Source organism: Erithacus rubecula, assembly GCF_903797595.1.
Source record: "Erithacus rubecula genome assembly, contig: SUPER_Z_unloc_4, whole genome shotgun sequence".
Lineage (NCBI taxonomy): Eukaryota > Metazoa > Chordata > Aves > Passeriformes > Muscicapidae > Erithacus > Erithacus rubecula.
The window spans coordinates 1067906-1085496 of NW_027635670.1; the positions used below are offsets into that span (position 1 = coordinate 1067906).

The window sequence follows — 17591 nt, forward strand, 5'->3', positions numbered from 1 at the left end:
AGAGGGTGTAAATAATAACAGAAGAGTCATTTACATCAAGGGAACGCAACTGACTTTAAGCAATCAGAATGAGCATAAGATCTGTTGAAAGGTGCCCATAATGAAGAAAAATCGTCCAAACATTCTCCCTGACAAAAAACCTAACCAAAACAAGAGAGCTGGTGGTGTGTCACAGCTGATCTCAGAAGAGTGGAACTGCGCTATTTCTTCTAGGGAAAGCAAGCAGCAGGATGAGCAGACCTCTGATATACAACAGATTGAACCCTGCTGCACCATTAGGTTACTGCAACTTCAAATAAAGAAGAGAAAACACTAATTAACAAAAAAAATAATCAGCAGATTAACCTCCTGTGGCACTGCAATATACAGGTTAAATTTAGCCAACTGGGATTTCCCAGTTTATTTGGCATTCTGAAATTGATTCTTTGAAGTAGCTTTACATCTACTGCTATTTCTTATACCACTTTTTATTCTATAGAAAACTAATATTATAAACATTTATAAATATGCCCTTAGCAAATTGTGCTGCTTTGGTTGCTGTTGAAATACACACCACTAAGTGGATCTATTTACAAAAAAAAATCCAGGTTAAAACAATAAAACACATCTTGTTCCCTATCTACAATGAGGAGCAAGTATCATGCTCTGAATCTTCAGAATCACTTCAGTTTGTGATGTTTTCTCTGAGTGGCAGAGCCCTGACCTGGGTCCCACTACTATGATGAAACAAGAATTACATAATAAGGGCATAAGAGTGAACCATGTTTTGCTCATTGTCTACATTCAAGGTGTGGTAAGAACAGTCATAAAAAACCTGAGGAAACTATACATTCCAATCACTCTTGTAACATCTTGTTCCCAGAATAGTGGGGATAGTTTGTGGTTGGGAGAAGTTTTTGGAGACTGCTTGGCTCTTACTATTTCACTCAGCAGCTTACGTCCCAAAATTAGCAGACAGAACTAATACACAATTAGTCAGTGATTGCAAAACTGATTTCTTTCTATGGAACATGAGAATAATTTAACCTCAGACAAAATAAAGCTTTTCATATACCTTTCCCTCAAATCTTCACAAAACCAAAATATTGATAGTGAAAATATCTAAACTGCAGTATTTCATTTGAAAAAGTATTTTTTTTCTAACCTCCTCCATTTTATATGGGGTTTTTTTCTCAATTTAAATATAATTTTATTGTTGACTTTCAGCAAAATATGGTATGTATCCAGGAGATTTCCTACAGACTTCTATATTGTGATGTTTCACAGGAATTCCTTATTGTGTTTCCAGCTGAAACCCCAGAAACCTCCTTTTCTTTTGTGTCAGTTTTACTCTAGACTGGATTGCATCAAACTGCTGGGGAAGAAATACTACTAGGGCACAATGACTTACATGGTGTGAGTCACAGTTATTAAAGGGGAATTTTAAAGAGTTTAAGCTTGTTTCTGTTTCAGAGAGAACAAGGTTCAAGACATTTATTTGTTGTAATTTTTCCCATAATAGAACACCTAAATGTACATAACTCAGAATTTGTTAGGATTTGATTTTTCTTAAAGGAGAAAGATGCAGATGCAACATTACAAATGTAGCCCAATTCTATACTAGTGCAAATCTTTTATCCCTGGAGCTGCTATAAGTTTCTCAAGAAAATCAAAGTCACTGGGAATGTACAAAGAGGAACATGAAGCTCCTAGCCATAGAAATTTATCTTCATGCAATTGTGCATGAGCTGTCATGGATAACAAAATACAAGAGAAGAGTGGATTAGTGAATCCCAATGATGTTCATTTTAAAAAAAGTCTTGCAGTGTAACTGATTATTGTAGTTATTTTTTGAGGGGTGTTTTGGGTAAAAAGGTAGATATTTGTCTGGTAAAGATTCCTCTTAAAATAAAATGAGCAAGAATACCTGCCAAAACAAACATACTGAAAGGAGTGATCTCGAGATATCTGTGGCACTACCAATCTGTTTTATTGGGTTTGTTTAATAGCTTGCACAGTCACATTCTAGTTCAAAAATGGGACTACAACACAGCCGTCAAAGATTAAATAAAGCAAGAAACATCACAATGAAAATTAAAAATTTAAGTAGAAACTTAAAATAACCTATATAAATACAACTGGGAATCTGGTATTTTCTGTTTGCTTTGCCAGGTTCTTCATTTAGCAGTAGTTGTAGTGCTAATAGGCCTTATGTATTTTATTACTGTAAAAATAATTTGGAAATATAATCTGTCAAATATTTTTTAATTTTATGAGATTGTGGATATATAAAACCAAACACCCTCATTTGTTCAGATAGTGGATTTTCTGTTGCTTCTTTTTCTCATTTTCCATTCTTTATTCTTCTTTTCCCCCTGTGGTAAGAGGAAAGAGGAAGGCAAAAACACCCTTTGTTATCATAAAAAGAAAAATCACAAAATAGTTCCTTTTTAAAAATAAAAAAATACTCTCTCAAAAAAAAAAACATTTTTATAGGTTGCATGCTGTGTTCCTTACATCCCAGTGGAGCTATAAAACATTCAAATTAGCACAGTAGAGCAAATAGTCATCCAACTTAAATCAGCTGTGGATTATTTGTACAAAGGTTCCCAATGAAGGTGCTTCCTGTAAACTCACAGCGAAACTGCTTGTTGAGTTAGTGATACCAAAAGCCTTCCTTTTGTACTATTTCTAAAGGCAAGTTCCTGGGTTTAGTCCTTTTTGTCATAAGGGTGGGGTACACTGCAACAGAAGCCAGGTAGAAATCCTGAGCCACTCATCTCACCTGCCTAGGCTGGATCACGTCAGCCTGCAAATGCCATTCTGTATTTCCTTTGCAATTTCTAAATAGTATTTGCTTCTCCCTGTTTCTGTTGCTGTGTTGTTCATATTATTATAGGAATAAATCAGAAGTTCTGTGCCTGGAGTTATTTCAAGAGAGCAACATATTTGTAATACCTTGCTTGTCTCAGCTGAGGCCAGTCCCTGCATAGGCAATGGGCTTGCTCTACCTTTAGCTGGCAGAGAAGAGAAATGGCAATGCTTTCTTGAATCAATTGTAAAAAGCAGGGAAAACTTTTCTCTAGCTTAGTAACAGCTTTATCTGGCTTGATTTAATTGCTCAGGTCATGTGAAATTAGATCTGAGATTGTATAGAGTACCACTTGGAACTCTATTTAATTTAACTAGTCCTGGAAATGTAGCAGGAGAATCATGTTTCACAGTCTTCTAGCTGAAACATTGTGGAGATTTATAAATTATTCTAATGAAACCTTTCTCATCTTGTGCTTTCAGATATGTAGAATCAACCTGTATTTTTTTACTTAAAGTTAAGTTTCCTATAGCTTTGAGTTTCATCTAGCAAGTTTTTATCTTCTGGCAAAACAGACATTGCCTGGCACAGGAGTCCATGAGAAGAAACCTGATCCGTGTCTGTTTTACTTTCTGCAGGTATCTTGTTGCCTAGAGAGGCTCCTGCATTTTTTGCAGGTTAAATATTTATGTACACAGTGTGGGAGGTTTTCAGAAAATACCAGAAGTTAACTCTCATCTCTCTGGAAACGCCGAGAAACAGACAGATAATCATGGATGAAGGTAATTATTTAGGACTTAAAATGTATTTAGCAGAAACAAGAAATGTTCATGTATGTTACACTATGACACGCAGCTATTGAGAGTAAAAGGGTGGGGCCAGGCCACAATTCTATCAAATAAATTGAGTGCAAAGTGTGAAGAGGACAACCGTCTTTTTCAGGGAAAGAAAAGAACTCATGCATAAGAAATACATACTAAAAGAACTAAGTCTTTTACATAGCAGGAAGATAAGCACCAATACATGAGAATGGTTTTAAACAGAGTTAATGATTTTTCAAAAGTAGTCTTGCTAACATGGGAAATATGGGTTTGAATGCTAGGGATAATTTGGAAATTTTTGCGTGTGTCTTCACAAACATTTAGAAAAGTGTGATAAATTAAGGTCTAAGTAAAGTCACTGCAGGTTTTACAAACAGTTTTGGAGTTTTTAGAAAAATATACATGATTTTTCACAGTTCAACAAGTTATTGACTATAAGCATGATACTCAAGTCATTTTAGGAAATGAAATCTTAGAAGATGAGCAAAAGAGATTGTACAGGGGAATCATCAGAAGGATGATGAGTGTGGCTTCTCGTGAAAGTCTGAAAAGTGGAATGATGGTCTAATCATATAAGAAACTTTAGTTATTTCTCAGAAGAGTGAGTTCAGAAATCTTCAAAAATCATTAATTCAATTGTAAAACGGGAGGCAATGAACTTAAGGAAAGTGAGTTCAATTGGATTTTAAACATAAACCATTTTCCCTAATAAGTGACTAAAATGGGTTAAATAGGGCCTAATATCTGTTTTATCATTATTTTATGTAGGATTTTTTTTTTTGCAAACTTTGGCCTTTTCTCAAAGTCTCACATCCTTGATGCCTATTTCTTCCCTGAAATTTTAATTTCTTTTTGCTGAAAAAAAATTGACCTGCAAGGCAAATAAGTTTCCTCAGAGAATTCTGCCTCAAAGAAGAGATGATGATGTCACAAAAAAAAAAAAAAAAAAGAAAACAAAAGAGATACTGTCGAAAGTTGTGGGTTTCCTTCTAGATTTTCCACAGAGATAACATGTATCCTAACTGTGAATCTTAAAATTGTCTTTACATTGCACTTGTATTTTTAAAATAATTTTTGTTATATAGATTATCTTCTACAAAAACTATTATGACTGCTCAGGCTTCTTTTTATTTCTTTTTCTGATACAAACCCCGATATGGCTATGTTTGAAGTGCTGACAGATAACCAAGGTTGGATCTCAAAAATTAAAGCATTCAGCTTCAACAATCACTGATGGTTTGAGAATTTTATTAAGTGTTCATTTAGGGTCAGGATAGCAAGAGCAGAATGCCAGATTCCGTATTTGCTTTTCAAGGGTGTGCAATTAAAAAATAAATGAGCAGTTATGCAAAGCCTGTAACAAAAACACAGGGTAGTTTGTCTTGCCCCACCTTAGGGAGCAAGGTGCTGAAAAGCAGTATAGGGAACAATGAGGGAGATTTACAGCTTCTTCTATGCAGCCTACAGATTCTGTCCATAAGTCATGAGGGAACAGTCTTTTCTTACCTAATATTAGGACTTCCCACACATATTCATAAAAGTAGTTTTTCCTCAAATGTCAAACATAATTCTCAAGCATTCTGTTTAAGATTTAAATGCAGTAGTAAGGATTAGCATTGAATTGCCGTTGTGGGGCACTGTGATCTGTTTGTAGTCTTAGGCAGCTGACTGATGAAGAGCAGACTGGTGATACCATGGAACCTCAGGTCTAACCAACAGGGAGGAAAAACTCTGTCTAACAATAGACACACAGACACACATCTTTTTCCAAGGGAAGTTAGACCTACATTCTTGCATTTTGTCCACATCTCTATGAATTATAGTACAAAACACAGGCTTTTATTTTGATTTGCAAGATGAAAGATCAGCAAAATACAGCAATAAAAGCTTTTCTGTCTGTGGTAACAAGCTAAAATATTAACCCTTGACATGGGGGTTTGTTCTATATTGGCAACTTATCAGGTGATAGCTGCTATATATTCTCTTCTTGCCAATTCTTCTTCTTCTTCACACCAGAACTGCAGAATAACAAGTTAAACATGTTTAATTGTCAGCTCTCTTGGGCAATACAACTGGGCAAGGTTGTTACTTGAGGCAGCGTAACCTGAGAATGTTAGAGATAAAAATGTGGTTTGACCAGATGGAGTAAAAAGAAAATGTTTGCATAATACTTTTCCATCTGGAAAAGAACTGAGTTGTAGCTTGTAAAGATGTAAACAAGCCTTTACTTGTAATACACTGTCCAAGTTCATTGCTAAATCACTTCCAGGGGATGAGATGCAGTTATAAAAGATCCTGGTATGAATCTTCATGCCATCTGAATCCCAATATGATGTAGTACTAATGAGGAAGGAATAGACTTCAGAAACAATCCAGGCAGTTGGAAATAGAAGGGGAAGCCACTATTCCATGCACACACAAGAGATGAGAGTTCAGTCACCTAGATATACTGAATATTGCAACTACTTTGCTACATTCCTGCTTCTCTGAATGATCAGCAGCAGGGATAAAAATTACAGTTTCCACCTTTCTGAAAGCCACGAAGGGAAACAATATGGTCTTGTTTATAAGGACATTGGGAGAGCAGTTGCTCCTTATCCACATAAAGTTTCATGCTCCATTTTCCACATGATAAAGGAGGAAACACTCTTTACATCTCTCTGCCCAAGTCCAGAAGCCATGTCCTTCTCTTTCACTCTGCTCTAATGAACCACACTCTAAGGACACTCCCACCACTCCTCTCTCACACTGCTGCTCTTTGTTTTGCATGGGAGCACAGAGGGTGAGTCAGGCTCTGTTCAGCCTGCTGTTAGTATGGGAAAGCCTGGTGCATGCATTTGCTCTGTGGGTAATGTTGAATAGCAGAGTCTGTGCATCAGTAGAAAGTGCTGTAACGACAAGCCAAGAAGAAACTTGCTCTCAGACAGCCTCTCTACATAAAGTTATTAAAAGAGAATTTATGTTACAAGAGTGATGTGTGATTTTGGAGAGTCTTGGTGCAGGCACTAAACTCAAGATTAGCATTCCTAAACCACAACACTTCTAAAGGGATATCCCATGTCGTATGTTGTTGTGTGCTGCAGTAAAAGTTTAGAGTTAAGAGAAAAAAGAACATTTTTTGAGTTACAGAATTTGTCTTTTAAGTCACAATTATATGCAATGGAGCCCTGTTTTCCTGTAGATGACTGATCATTGACTTCCCAGTGGGAGGTGGTGAATTAATTCCATATTGTGCTTTGTTTGCGTGTAGCTCTTTGTTTTACCTATTAAACTCTCTTTAACTCAACCTATGATTTTTATAATTTTTTATCATTCTGATTCACCCACCCATAACTGTGGGGGAGTGAGGAAGCAGCTGCATGGACCTGAGCTGCTAGACAGGCTTAAACCACAACAGAAGCTGGTATCAATTGAGCAACATATTCTTGTGCTGCTTCTTTGGGTAGTGCTACTTACTAAATTGATCAAGAAACATTTTTAAAAATTCAGACTGTGGTGATACTAGGAGAGAAGGGTCAGTTAACCAGATTGATCTTTGTTATACTGCATTTCTGAGCTGGTTTTCTCTGTCATATTCTGTCATTCTGTCAGCTTCATTCTCATCATTCTTCGACTGTCCATGGTCGTTTCAAGAATAGCTTTACTATAATCATAATTCTTTATGACCACTTTTAAGTGTAGTTTTCAGGCCTTTCCAGTGGGCACAAGCCAAGTTTTAAAGGATTTGGCACTTTTTGTGTGATGTTGGCAGGCAGTGAGCAGGTCCCAGTGCTGACACCCCTAACCAGATACCTGAAAATACTGCAATGACATTAGCTCAGTTCCTGAACTTACAGTCACCTACATTTTCATTCCTGTGAATGTGCACAAATTGCTTCCTAAACAGCCTGTCGTTTGTATTCCATGTTCAGAATCAAGTATTCATTTACTTTCTGGCTGTTCCATAAACCTTGAAGAGCTAGAAAAGAAACATGTTTTTCTACAGAATTTATGAGGCTGGCAAAGTATAAAGAAAAAGAAAAAGAAAAAGAAAAAGAAAAAGAAAAAGAAAAAGAAAAAGAAAAAGAAAAAGAAAAAGAAAAAGAAAAAGAGAAAGAGAAAAAGAAAAAAAAAAAGAAAAAGAAAAAGAGAAAGAGAAAAAGAAAAAGAAAAAGAAAAAGAGAAAGAGAAAAAGAAAAAGAAAAAGAAAGAAAAAGAAAAAGAAAAAGAAAAAGAGAAAGAGAAAGAGAAAAAGAAAAAGAAAAAGAAAAAAAAAAAAAAAAAGAAAAAGAAAAAAAAAAAAAAAAAAAGAAAAAGAAAAAAAAAAAGAAAAAGAGAAAGAGAAAAAGAAAAAGAAAAAGAAAGAAAAAGAAAAAGAAAAAGAAAAAGAGAAAGAGAAAGAGAAAAAGAGAAAGAGAAAAAGAAAAAGAAAAAGAAAAAGAAAAAGAAAAAGAAAAAGAAAAAGAAAAAGAAAAAGAAAAAGAAAAAAAAAAAGAAGGAAAAAGAAAAAGTCTTTTTGCTTGCAAAAATCATTGATTTCTTTAAAATTCATCAATAAAACATTTTTCTGGGGAAACAGAAATCGATCATAAAATAGATCAAATATCTTAGAGATATCCAGAGACAAAAGTTGGCCAGGAGTTTCACACTGAGGAGTGTGTTTGAGATGTGCTTTGGGTTAGAAACTGAATGAGACTATTGAGGATAGATGGTGAATTCCAACTACTTTATTTCATGGATCTTGATGTGCTTTATTAATTCAGCTAAATCTAACAGTCAAACCAAAAATAGATCATCAAATCATGTTGGATTAAAAAAAAAAAATAAATAAACAGAAAGGAAAGACCCAAACTGAAAGTTTGGTCTGATCAGTTTCTAAGAAAGTCACCCAGCTTTAATTTAACTGCTCACAATTTGCAGTATTTTGATCTTAAATGCATTCTGGTGTGTGATATTACAATCTGGTCTTGTTTCATAAAATTTGTTTTTAAGACTCTCAATTGAATGTCTTGTCCTAGCATTTGGTTAAAAACCATTACATCGCTTGTTTTTCAGAAGCATGGGTGCACAGTGTTGACCTTTCAGGCTGGCAAGTCCCCAAAGATGCAGGAATAATTGATCCTGAAACTAAACCACAGTCCACCACACAGTCTGCTGTTCTTCTACCGGGCAGCGTTACTGATTATTCAGAGGATGTGCAGGAACATCCCTCATGTGTGATTGAAAGTGTTGTGGTGCAAGACACACCTGAGGAGGGTGAGTAGTAGTAATAGTAGTAGTAGTAGTAGTAGTAGAAGAAGTAGTAGTAGTGGTAGTAGTAGTGCCTTGGATGTACAGAATGAGATTGTGCTTCACTGCTTCCCATAAAAGGTAGTGGTAGTATCTGTGTTGTAAAGTCACAGAAGCAGAACTGCACAAACATCATAATCCACATTGTCATCAGAGCTGATATACCTTGAATATGGATAAAAGTTGGTATGGACTAATCTAAAACAAAGTGTGCAATCTCTCTGAAAACTGTCAAAAAGTAGAGTTGTAGTTATTCAGAAATAGTAATGTGGCTGCCTAGACTCCGCTGGATGTTTGCATCTAGCTGTAATCTGAGAAAGGAGTGACCTCTGGTTGGAGGAGCTTTACATTCTAAAGGGATTAAACTGCAAGGAACTGTCATACCCAGAGTGCCCTTTGAGAGCAGTGTGACTGGAAGCTTTGGAAAGAAATGGAAAAAAACTGGTACAGATGTCTCATCCCTGCCACACTACAGAGTTCCCTGTGAGCTAACTCACATAAATGGTGTGAAAATGGATGTTCAGTAGCTTTGAGAATCACATGTTCTGTGAAATGCTAAGTTAAACAGAAGACATATAGACTGATTTTTAGCATTCATTAATTAACCCGTTGGACTTTCAAATATTTTTCCTCCCAATGGTCAGTCTAGATCAAAGACAAGCATTGGAGTTGCATCAATACATGATACAGTAACGTATTTTTTAAGTTGCATATGAAATCAGATGTCTGATTAATCTTTATCCTAAGGAAAATATATACCCTATGCTCTTGGCCTTCAAGCATTGATGCATAAGTGGCTAATTTTGCCTGAAGTAGGATTATGTAAAGGGCTGCTAAGAGTCTCCAAGATGGAAAAAAGAAAACAAAATGTGAACCAAAAGGATGTAGATGGGAGAACATCAAGCCTTTAAAAAAGTATCTGTAGAGAATATCTATAGAGATTTTGTGTCCTTTAATGACATTATTCACAGAACAAAAGCTGATATTTTTATATATGTAACATATAGTGATGAAAAAATGAATTCAGAAAAAATAATAGCTTGACCAAAAGAGTACCCTTTTCAACATGTATTTTATGTATTTTATAAATCACAAAAATTGGATCTTGAAAAACAAGACTTTTATGGCTCTACTTGAACAGGATCTGATGATCCATCTAGTAGCTGGACAGACTGTATTTTAGAACAGTGCATCCACCATACAGCTGGTAAAAGTAACATGCAGAGACAGATATTTTTGTAGTGTAAAATAATTGAAGCATGTAAGTGAATGAGAATTATATTAGGAACTCAGGAAATGTATATGTTTAAATTTCTTCAGTATACAAAATTTTTTTATTTGTGATAATTGTTTTGACTAATTCAAAGAGTCAGAAGACTTCTTTCAGACACTGTTTTCTTTCACATCAGAGCACTTGAGGGTGTTGAGGCTTGGAGGTCTCTCAGCAGGAGAGTTGCATGTGTCCAGAGTGCTCATAAATAAATCTGAGTCAGACACACCTCCTGTAATAATCTGATACAGACAAACCTCTTAACACACACACACACACACACACACACACACACACAAACACACTCACTCGCATTTTCCAAGATATTAGGCAAAACCCAGTTTCTTTTTTAATTTTTCAAAATAATATTTTTAAAACATTTCTACAGAAGATAAGAAAGAAGTCCAGAATATAGCCTTTGCATTCAATATCTCTACTTTCAGGATCAAGTGGAATCATTTAAGTCTCACACAAGTCCTCACATACCATTCTTATGCTTGTGGTGTTCTCAGTTACTTCCCAGTCTCTAACATTTTATATCCCTTTTAATTACTTAATGCACACTTTTTAGCCAAAGAGAATCAGAGAAAGAATGTCAAAGATTTTCACAATATTCTAGCACTTGAATTTTGTTAACAGATGGAGCAGGAAACTCATGGTTGCACAAGCTTGGAATGAATACAAGCAAGTGGTCTTTTCTGAATTCCTTGATTGGATGGAGTGAAGACAGAACTCAAGAAAAAGGTATATTTACAAAGCAAGTATAGTTCTTGCTTTCTGGAACAGACCTTAAACAAAATGAGGAGGTTTATTCTGATTGAATTAAGCTTTGTTGCTTGGACTTTCATATAAAATTCTTTAGATACACATGTGTCATTATTCTAAGTAATTGCATCAGTATTTTTGAACTCCTCTTAGTTTATAATGATATTGGGTTGAGAATTATGATGGTTGAATTTGTTTTCCAGTAGGACGTCAGCTACTGTATTAAACCAGAGCAATCTGGTGGGGGCAGGAGGGGAGTAATTTCATGCCTTATTCAACAAAAAAAAAGATTAGAAAAAAAAATTAAAACATGTATAATACTCTGATTAACAAAAATGTGTCTATCAAATCATTTGTAAAAGATAATTTCCCAGGATATGTTCTCTTAGCTGTGGTAAAAGCTAGTTTTATTAAGAGGCAACATGTTTATGCATGGGGTTTTTAACCTGATTTTTAATCTTTAGTTATAACTACTAAATTATTATTAAATATAAATAAATACAAATATATAAATTATATATTTATATTAAAACATAAATAAATATGAATAATAAATAAATATATGAATGTAATGAATTTGAGTGTATTCAGGAACAAGTAATTGTCAAATGTAAGTTTGTATGATGGTGTCCAGAGAGAAAAGTTGACAGCTCTCAATTGTTGTATTTCTCCTTCCAGAAGCCTATTTTATTATTAGAAGAGAAAAAAAAAAAAAAAGAAAAAGAAAAGTAGTTAGTGCTTCTGATAAAAATTTTAAGTGTAATATGTACATGTGATGTTGCAGTGAATTTTAGTTGATAATTTTTTTTTTACACTAGATCAGTTTGCCATACCTGGAGTTTGTTCTGCTGCTGATCACAAAGTAACTGAGTTGAAGGAATGTACAACCAAAGAGGTGCCATACATTCCATACAGCCTGGCTACACTACATATCACCAAGGTAAAAATTGACAGTTTAATAAAGCGTCACTTTTCTTAGGATAAACTGGATGAATTGCCATGAACTCATTTCACACAATCCTTCTGTCCAGTACGTTGGTTTTTTGATTTGCATTTACAAGCCTGCAGTTAATTTTTGGCTATTGATATAAAAATATGAATGTTAATATCAAAGTGCCATCTTCACTTAGATCAAATGGTAAGTTGCTTAAATGCTTTTGCCAGGTAGGTGTCTAAAGATAAAACCTGTTGTAATTGTGTTTGGAGGAAACCCCTGTCTTCTTATATGTATTTCTTATTATTCTTGATTGTTGGAAGTGGTATGTGAATGGAAGATGAGGGTTTTTTTCCTATTACAATTTTTTCGGGGGCAGAAACTAGAATAACTTCTGATTTTGTATTTAGCCATATTTAAGTTATGGAACATCATATAGATCATCATATGTGATACATTATATATAAAATAAATACAAATATACCTATATCCTGGTTTACTGGTTTACTTGCTGTATATATTCCACTAAATATGGTCTTGTACTCTTGATCTTTTAGTAAGATTCAAAAAAGCTCAGTGGTGATTTCTTTTGTACAGGCTATGTACTGTATGCACACTGTTGAGCTAGCTGTAAGACACAACCTAAATACCTGAGGAAAGTTACTAAAATGACTCAAACCTATATCTGTGATGCAATCCAGAGCTTTTCAATCTTCTCCTCAAAGAGGCTTTTCTTGTGTCTTAAATTTTGATTGTGTCTCTTTAAAATTCCTCTACTTCCACAGTGGTTTTGTGGATGGGGTAAATAGGAGAGAGTGTATTTCAAGACTGCTTTGCTGCTTGGTTACTTTTATGTCATTTGAACTGTGACAGTGTCAGATGGTAGAGTTTCCTCACTCATAAATCAACTGTTTGTAAATATTCATAATTTAATCTCTCATCCTAGATCCATGCTAACAACCACAGCTATATTCAAACAGTACATCAGCCACAATAAATAATCTGATTACATCCTTTTTGTTTTCATTTGGCTGATTGGATCACTGTCAGCAGAATCTGCATCATGCGAAGCTTAAATGCAGAATTGAAGCCAAGAAAATCTATGGAATAGTTTTAGATTTTTTTAATTAACATATGATTATGTCCATTACTGCTGTAATTGGCTGAGCAATATCTGTTAGTCTCATTCACATGTCAGTGCAATTTGATACTGCACCTACCAGGCAAGTATGTCAAAAATGGTGGACAGCAGAAGCTAGGATGGGAGCTGGTGGAATTTTCCTTTAGTGACCACTATGAATTGAATTAAAAACAGAATTAATTAAAGAGATTCACAGAGGAACCTGATGCAATTTAAAGCTTAAATTCACTTTCAAACAGGAAAATGCTCAATTTGTCCATCCTTGACGCAAACATCTATTTTTATAAGCGTCTTGGGTTGCAATACAAGATGTGGCCAGAAATGTGTGTTCTATCACCATCTGTTGAAGCCAGGTGGGGCAGTGATTCCTTATCTCCATGGCACATATTATCTGCTAATGGGCCATCTTTAAGATGGTGCAATCATCTTTATCTTTCCACAACCCATCCTCCCTCCAGGAAGATATCATCTGTTGCTGGGCCATTGAGTCCTACTGTATGACTGATAAAATTGCATCATCCCACTAGGAGATGCTCCAGCCAGGGGGAGGAGCCAAGCCTTTCCTAACCAGATAAAAAACTGAAATTTTGGGCGGCAAGTTATCATTCTTCCCACTGGAATCCAGAGGAAAGCTGGACTTTCCACATCATCCCTGGACCTTCACAGGAAAACTGCACCTTCTACAGGAGCACTGCTTCAGCTGAACCACATCTGCCACTGCAGGAGGATGCAGCCACCATTTAATGGGACTGCTACCAACACCCTAAGTGACTGATGGGGTGTCAGGCTGTATTCTGACTCTGTCAGTGTTTTGGGATTGTTCTTTGTAATACTGTACTTCTATTTTAATTTTCCTAGAGCTGTTATTCTTAATTCCCATATCTTTGCCTGAGAGCCCCTTAACTTCAAAATTATAATAATTTGGAGGAAGGAGATTTATATCCTCCATTTCAAAGAGAAGCTTCTGCCTTTATTGGCACACACCTGTCCTTCATACCAGGACAGATTCTGGCACACAGTGTGGGGCACGAGAGCAACGAGAGATAAAAGGAAAAACAGTTCTTGAATAACCTAATTTTGTGTCCTGGACATAGAAACCTCATTAGGTGGCATCATGTGGTTTAGCTTACTCTGGTTCAGGTGACACATGGTCATGGCAACATTTCTCCCATTTGCAAGCCCTTATCTAAACATAGGCCCTATAACTAAGGCTACTGTGTCTGTTATCCAGTTTGCTTTATGGATTAATAAGGTAAGGAATTAATGGATTTTTAACTTCCTTTGGAAGGTGGGTACATGGATTCAGGGTTATCATACACTAACTGTATGTTTTTGGGGTTACTTTAATAGTGGCATTTACTGTGATGTAATGACACCAGGGAAAATTTTCGTCCAACCCTTCACCCAGCTTTTTTGGGTCTACCCCCCCCCCCCAGTTTTTTAAGGGTTCAAATCTCCTCTGAATGTCAGTGATATCATACAGTGGCTGGTGTTGCTGATAGGCCTGTTCTATTTATCATTCAGAGATAAGGGGATATTGGCTTGGATACTCTGATGCCTACCAAAGGAAATAGGGCTGCTGCCCCAGAGCCTGACACTGCCCCAGAACCCACCGCAAAAATAAACTACCCAGATTGGATGTAGGTAATGGAGGAGAAGGTTCGCCAGATGATAAAGGAGCATTTTTCTCCAGCTGGTGAGAAACCCTCCCCCTGCCCTAAAGAGGGAGAGTTAGATGGTGCTGCAGTGGAACCCGTAGATGTTGTATCTGTCCAGGTTCCAGCTGGATCACAGGAGCAGCCACAGCCAGCAGCAGTTGCCCCTGTGGAAACTAAGAAATCTAAGATTAAAACGAGGCACTTAGATAATGGGGATCAGCAAGGAGGGTCCTCACAACCAGCAAGGGAGCCAGAGGTTGAAATTGTCACCAAGTCCCTCTCATACAATAGTCTCCGTAACCTGCGTAAAGACATTGCTCGGCGGGGCCGTGAGCCTTTTACAACTTGGTTACTCCGGGTCTGGGACCTTACGGGAACAGGTGTTCAACTGGATGGAACTGAGGCCAGGAATTTGGGATCCTTGGCCCAGGATTCAGGTGTAAACCAAATATTCGTAAGGGAACAAGGCCTCCTTTCCCTCTGGGACCGGCTTTTAATGAGTGTGAGAAAGAAGTTTTACACAGAGAGAAAATGCAGAAGCACCACCGTAGGATGTGCTGGAAGACCCTTGAGGAAGGGATCCAGCAGCTGAAAAAGACAGCAGTATTAGAGGTACTCTTTAGGAGGGATGGACAGCATGACAATGACCCTGACAAGGTCAAGTGCACAGGGCAGATGTTATAGAACTTGGCAACCTTGGGTCCATCTCAATATACCACCTACATAGCAATGATTAATGCTAATAACCATCCAGAAACAGTGTGTTCTGTTGCCAACAAACTCAGAAATTTCGAGAGCATGATGAATGACCCAATGCAAGCTAATGTCTCTGCCGTGGCCAGGGCCCTCCAAGAGGTATTTAAAGAGGAGATGAGATTTCTACTCACTATTTATCTTTGGTTCATTACAGCTGGAGTTGCTAGTGCTCTGACTTTATAATTTCCTTCTTCCTCTATAGATTGTGAAAGACATGCAACAAATGAAAAATAGACACATGAAGATAATCAGAAAACTAGATGATATATGGAAAGAAAAGCAGGTAATTATCCTGGAGCATTAGGACTGTTGACTATTAATCAAAGTGGTACAGAGAGATAAAATCAGCTTCATTCACAACTACATCTCCATTCATGTACCATTCTTAGTGTCTGTAAATAATGTATCTTGAAGTGTATTTTATCTTACAAATTTGTGAAGTCTGGTTTTACTTTTTTTTATCTTCCACAATGGCAGAGGTTTTTCTATAATTTATTTGTTACCAAAATTTTCTCTCACCTTCATGTCATGACTGAGACTATGGTTTCAACATTTACATTTCTATAGGCTGTACGTCTCAAGAATACTGCATTGTTAAGGACTGTGCTAGGCTGTATTGCCTTTGTGACTTTTTGTTTCTATGGGCATTTTTTCTGTTTTTCACTTAGCTTGGCTTTTGACTTGCAATATTTCATCAGTGTAGTTTGCAGCATAGAAGAATGTGTTCCTGTAAACTCATTCAAGGTGACAATGAGGATCCAGAGGTGCCATTCCTGTGACCAAAACTCCTCAATACCTCTCTTTCCTTAGTGGAAGCATTTCTGGAGTCCATTAGTCAATAATTCTCCCAAAAAGATGGAATTACATACATAATTTTTCACTACTCTGTTCTGGAGTCTTTTCTTGCAGTTACAGCTTCACATTTCTGTTTATTTGTCACACCATTCTCTTTATCTGATCCAGAGTAAGATAGGCACTCAGATCCTATGAAGAGGAATGCTTTCCACACAATTAAAGTTTACTCTGGGCAGACAGAAAGAGGAGATTCAGAAATTCCTCTAAAGCCACCAAGGGGAAGTGAACAAACTCTTCTGACTGTCAAGTAAAATCTAGAGAATTTCCTGTATGTCATGCACAAAAGCTAGATACCCTTTGGTGGAGAAAAAGGTTTCATCTTGTAAATCTATTTCTGAACTTTGGTAGGGATATAATCCTGGCACAGTCACATCTTCCACTTTCAACTGGCTACAGATCACTAAGGGAAGAGAAAGAGAACAGGGAAGAGCACAGATGCATAGCAAGATGCAACAACCTGCTGGGCAGTGCTGCAAACACAAGGACTGTAATGATCCTACTTCTCAGAATCACTCTCACTTTGGTTGCTGTGTGAATATTTTTATGCTACTTTCAAACTTTTCCTGACTAAGCTAAGTTTAATTTCTTTAAAATTGCTTAGCTATGCTTGGGCAAATTAATTCTGATCTGCTCTAAGGAAAGCTTTGGATTTTATTTCTGGAAAAAAAATTATATATATATATATATATATATATACATATATATATATATATATAAATGTGTTATTTTAGCGATAAGTTTTGCTTGAAGTCTGCAATGAATGACATAACCTCCTGTGGTCAATAGTAAATGTTTGCAGACAATAAAAAACATTGAATAAAGAGAACCTGATGTGGAAACTGTTTTCTTTATTGTGCCTGACTTTCTGTTCTCATTCACTATTTATTTTCTGAATCATATTTTGTAATAAAGGAGAAGACTATAAGTACTATAAAGAATTATTACACTGAGAAAATGGGGTGTGTGAAATCCCAGTTAGAAGCTTACCAAGAGCAGATGAACAAGAGCAACATGCACTTACAAGATACAGTTAAGGTAAGCAAGTATTTCTGTTTTACATGGGTATAAGCATGACAGGTACTTACAGAAGTTGCAGGAACAGACCTTACAATTAATGATCTCTTCTTATGGACAGACAGTTCAATGAAGACAGGCAGTTTGCAAGATTTTATTTTAAAATAAGCTATGGTATTCTCCTGGAGATTTGCACAGTATACTTCCAAAGCTTTTTTCAAGGCTTGGCCTAGCTGTGCTATGCACTTGGAAATACTTTGCTTTCATGTAAATAATAGATGAATAGTATTTCTAGAATATAGAGGATGTACTGCTTAT

The 17591-nt window shown here is 36.2% G+C and overlaps 1 protein-coding gene across 4 annotated transcripts in view; it reads left to right on the plus strand.

The window, feature by feature from the left end:
- Positions 1-3503: 3503 nt before the first annotated feature.
- LOC306814930 (uncharacterized protein) overlaps positions 3504-17591 on the plus strand; it is a 34569-nt gene continuing 20481 nt past the window's right edge. For all 4 annotated transcript variants that reach the window (XM_079331459.1, XM_079331461.1, XM_079331462.1 and 1 more), the window contains exons 1-6: positions 3504-3573; positions 8647-8847; positions 10790-10894; positions 11734-11855; positions 15607-15687; positions 17172-17294. In XM_079331459.1, the coding sequence (XP_079187585.1) occupies positions 3564-3573; positions 8647-8847; positions 10790-10894; positions 11734-11855; positions 15607-15687; positions 17172-17294 (642 nt within the window). In that variant the 5' untranslated portion in view covers positions 3504-3563. The remainder of the gene's footprint in view (positions 3574-8646; positions 8848-10789; positions 10895-11733; positions 11856-15606; positions 15688-17171; positions 17295-17591) is intronic.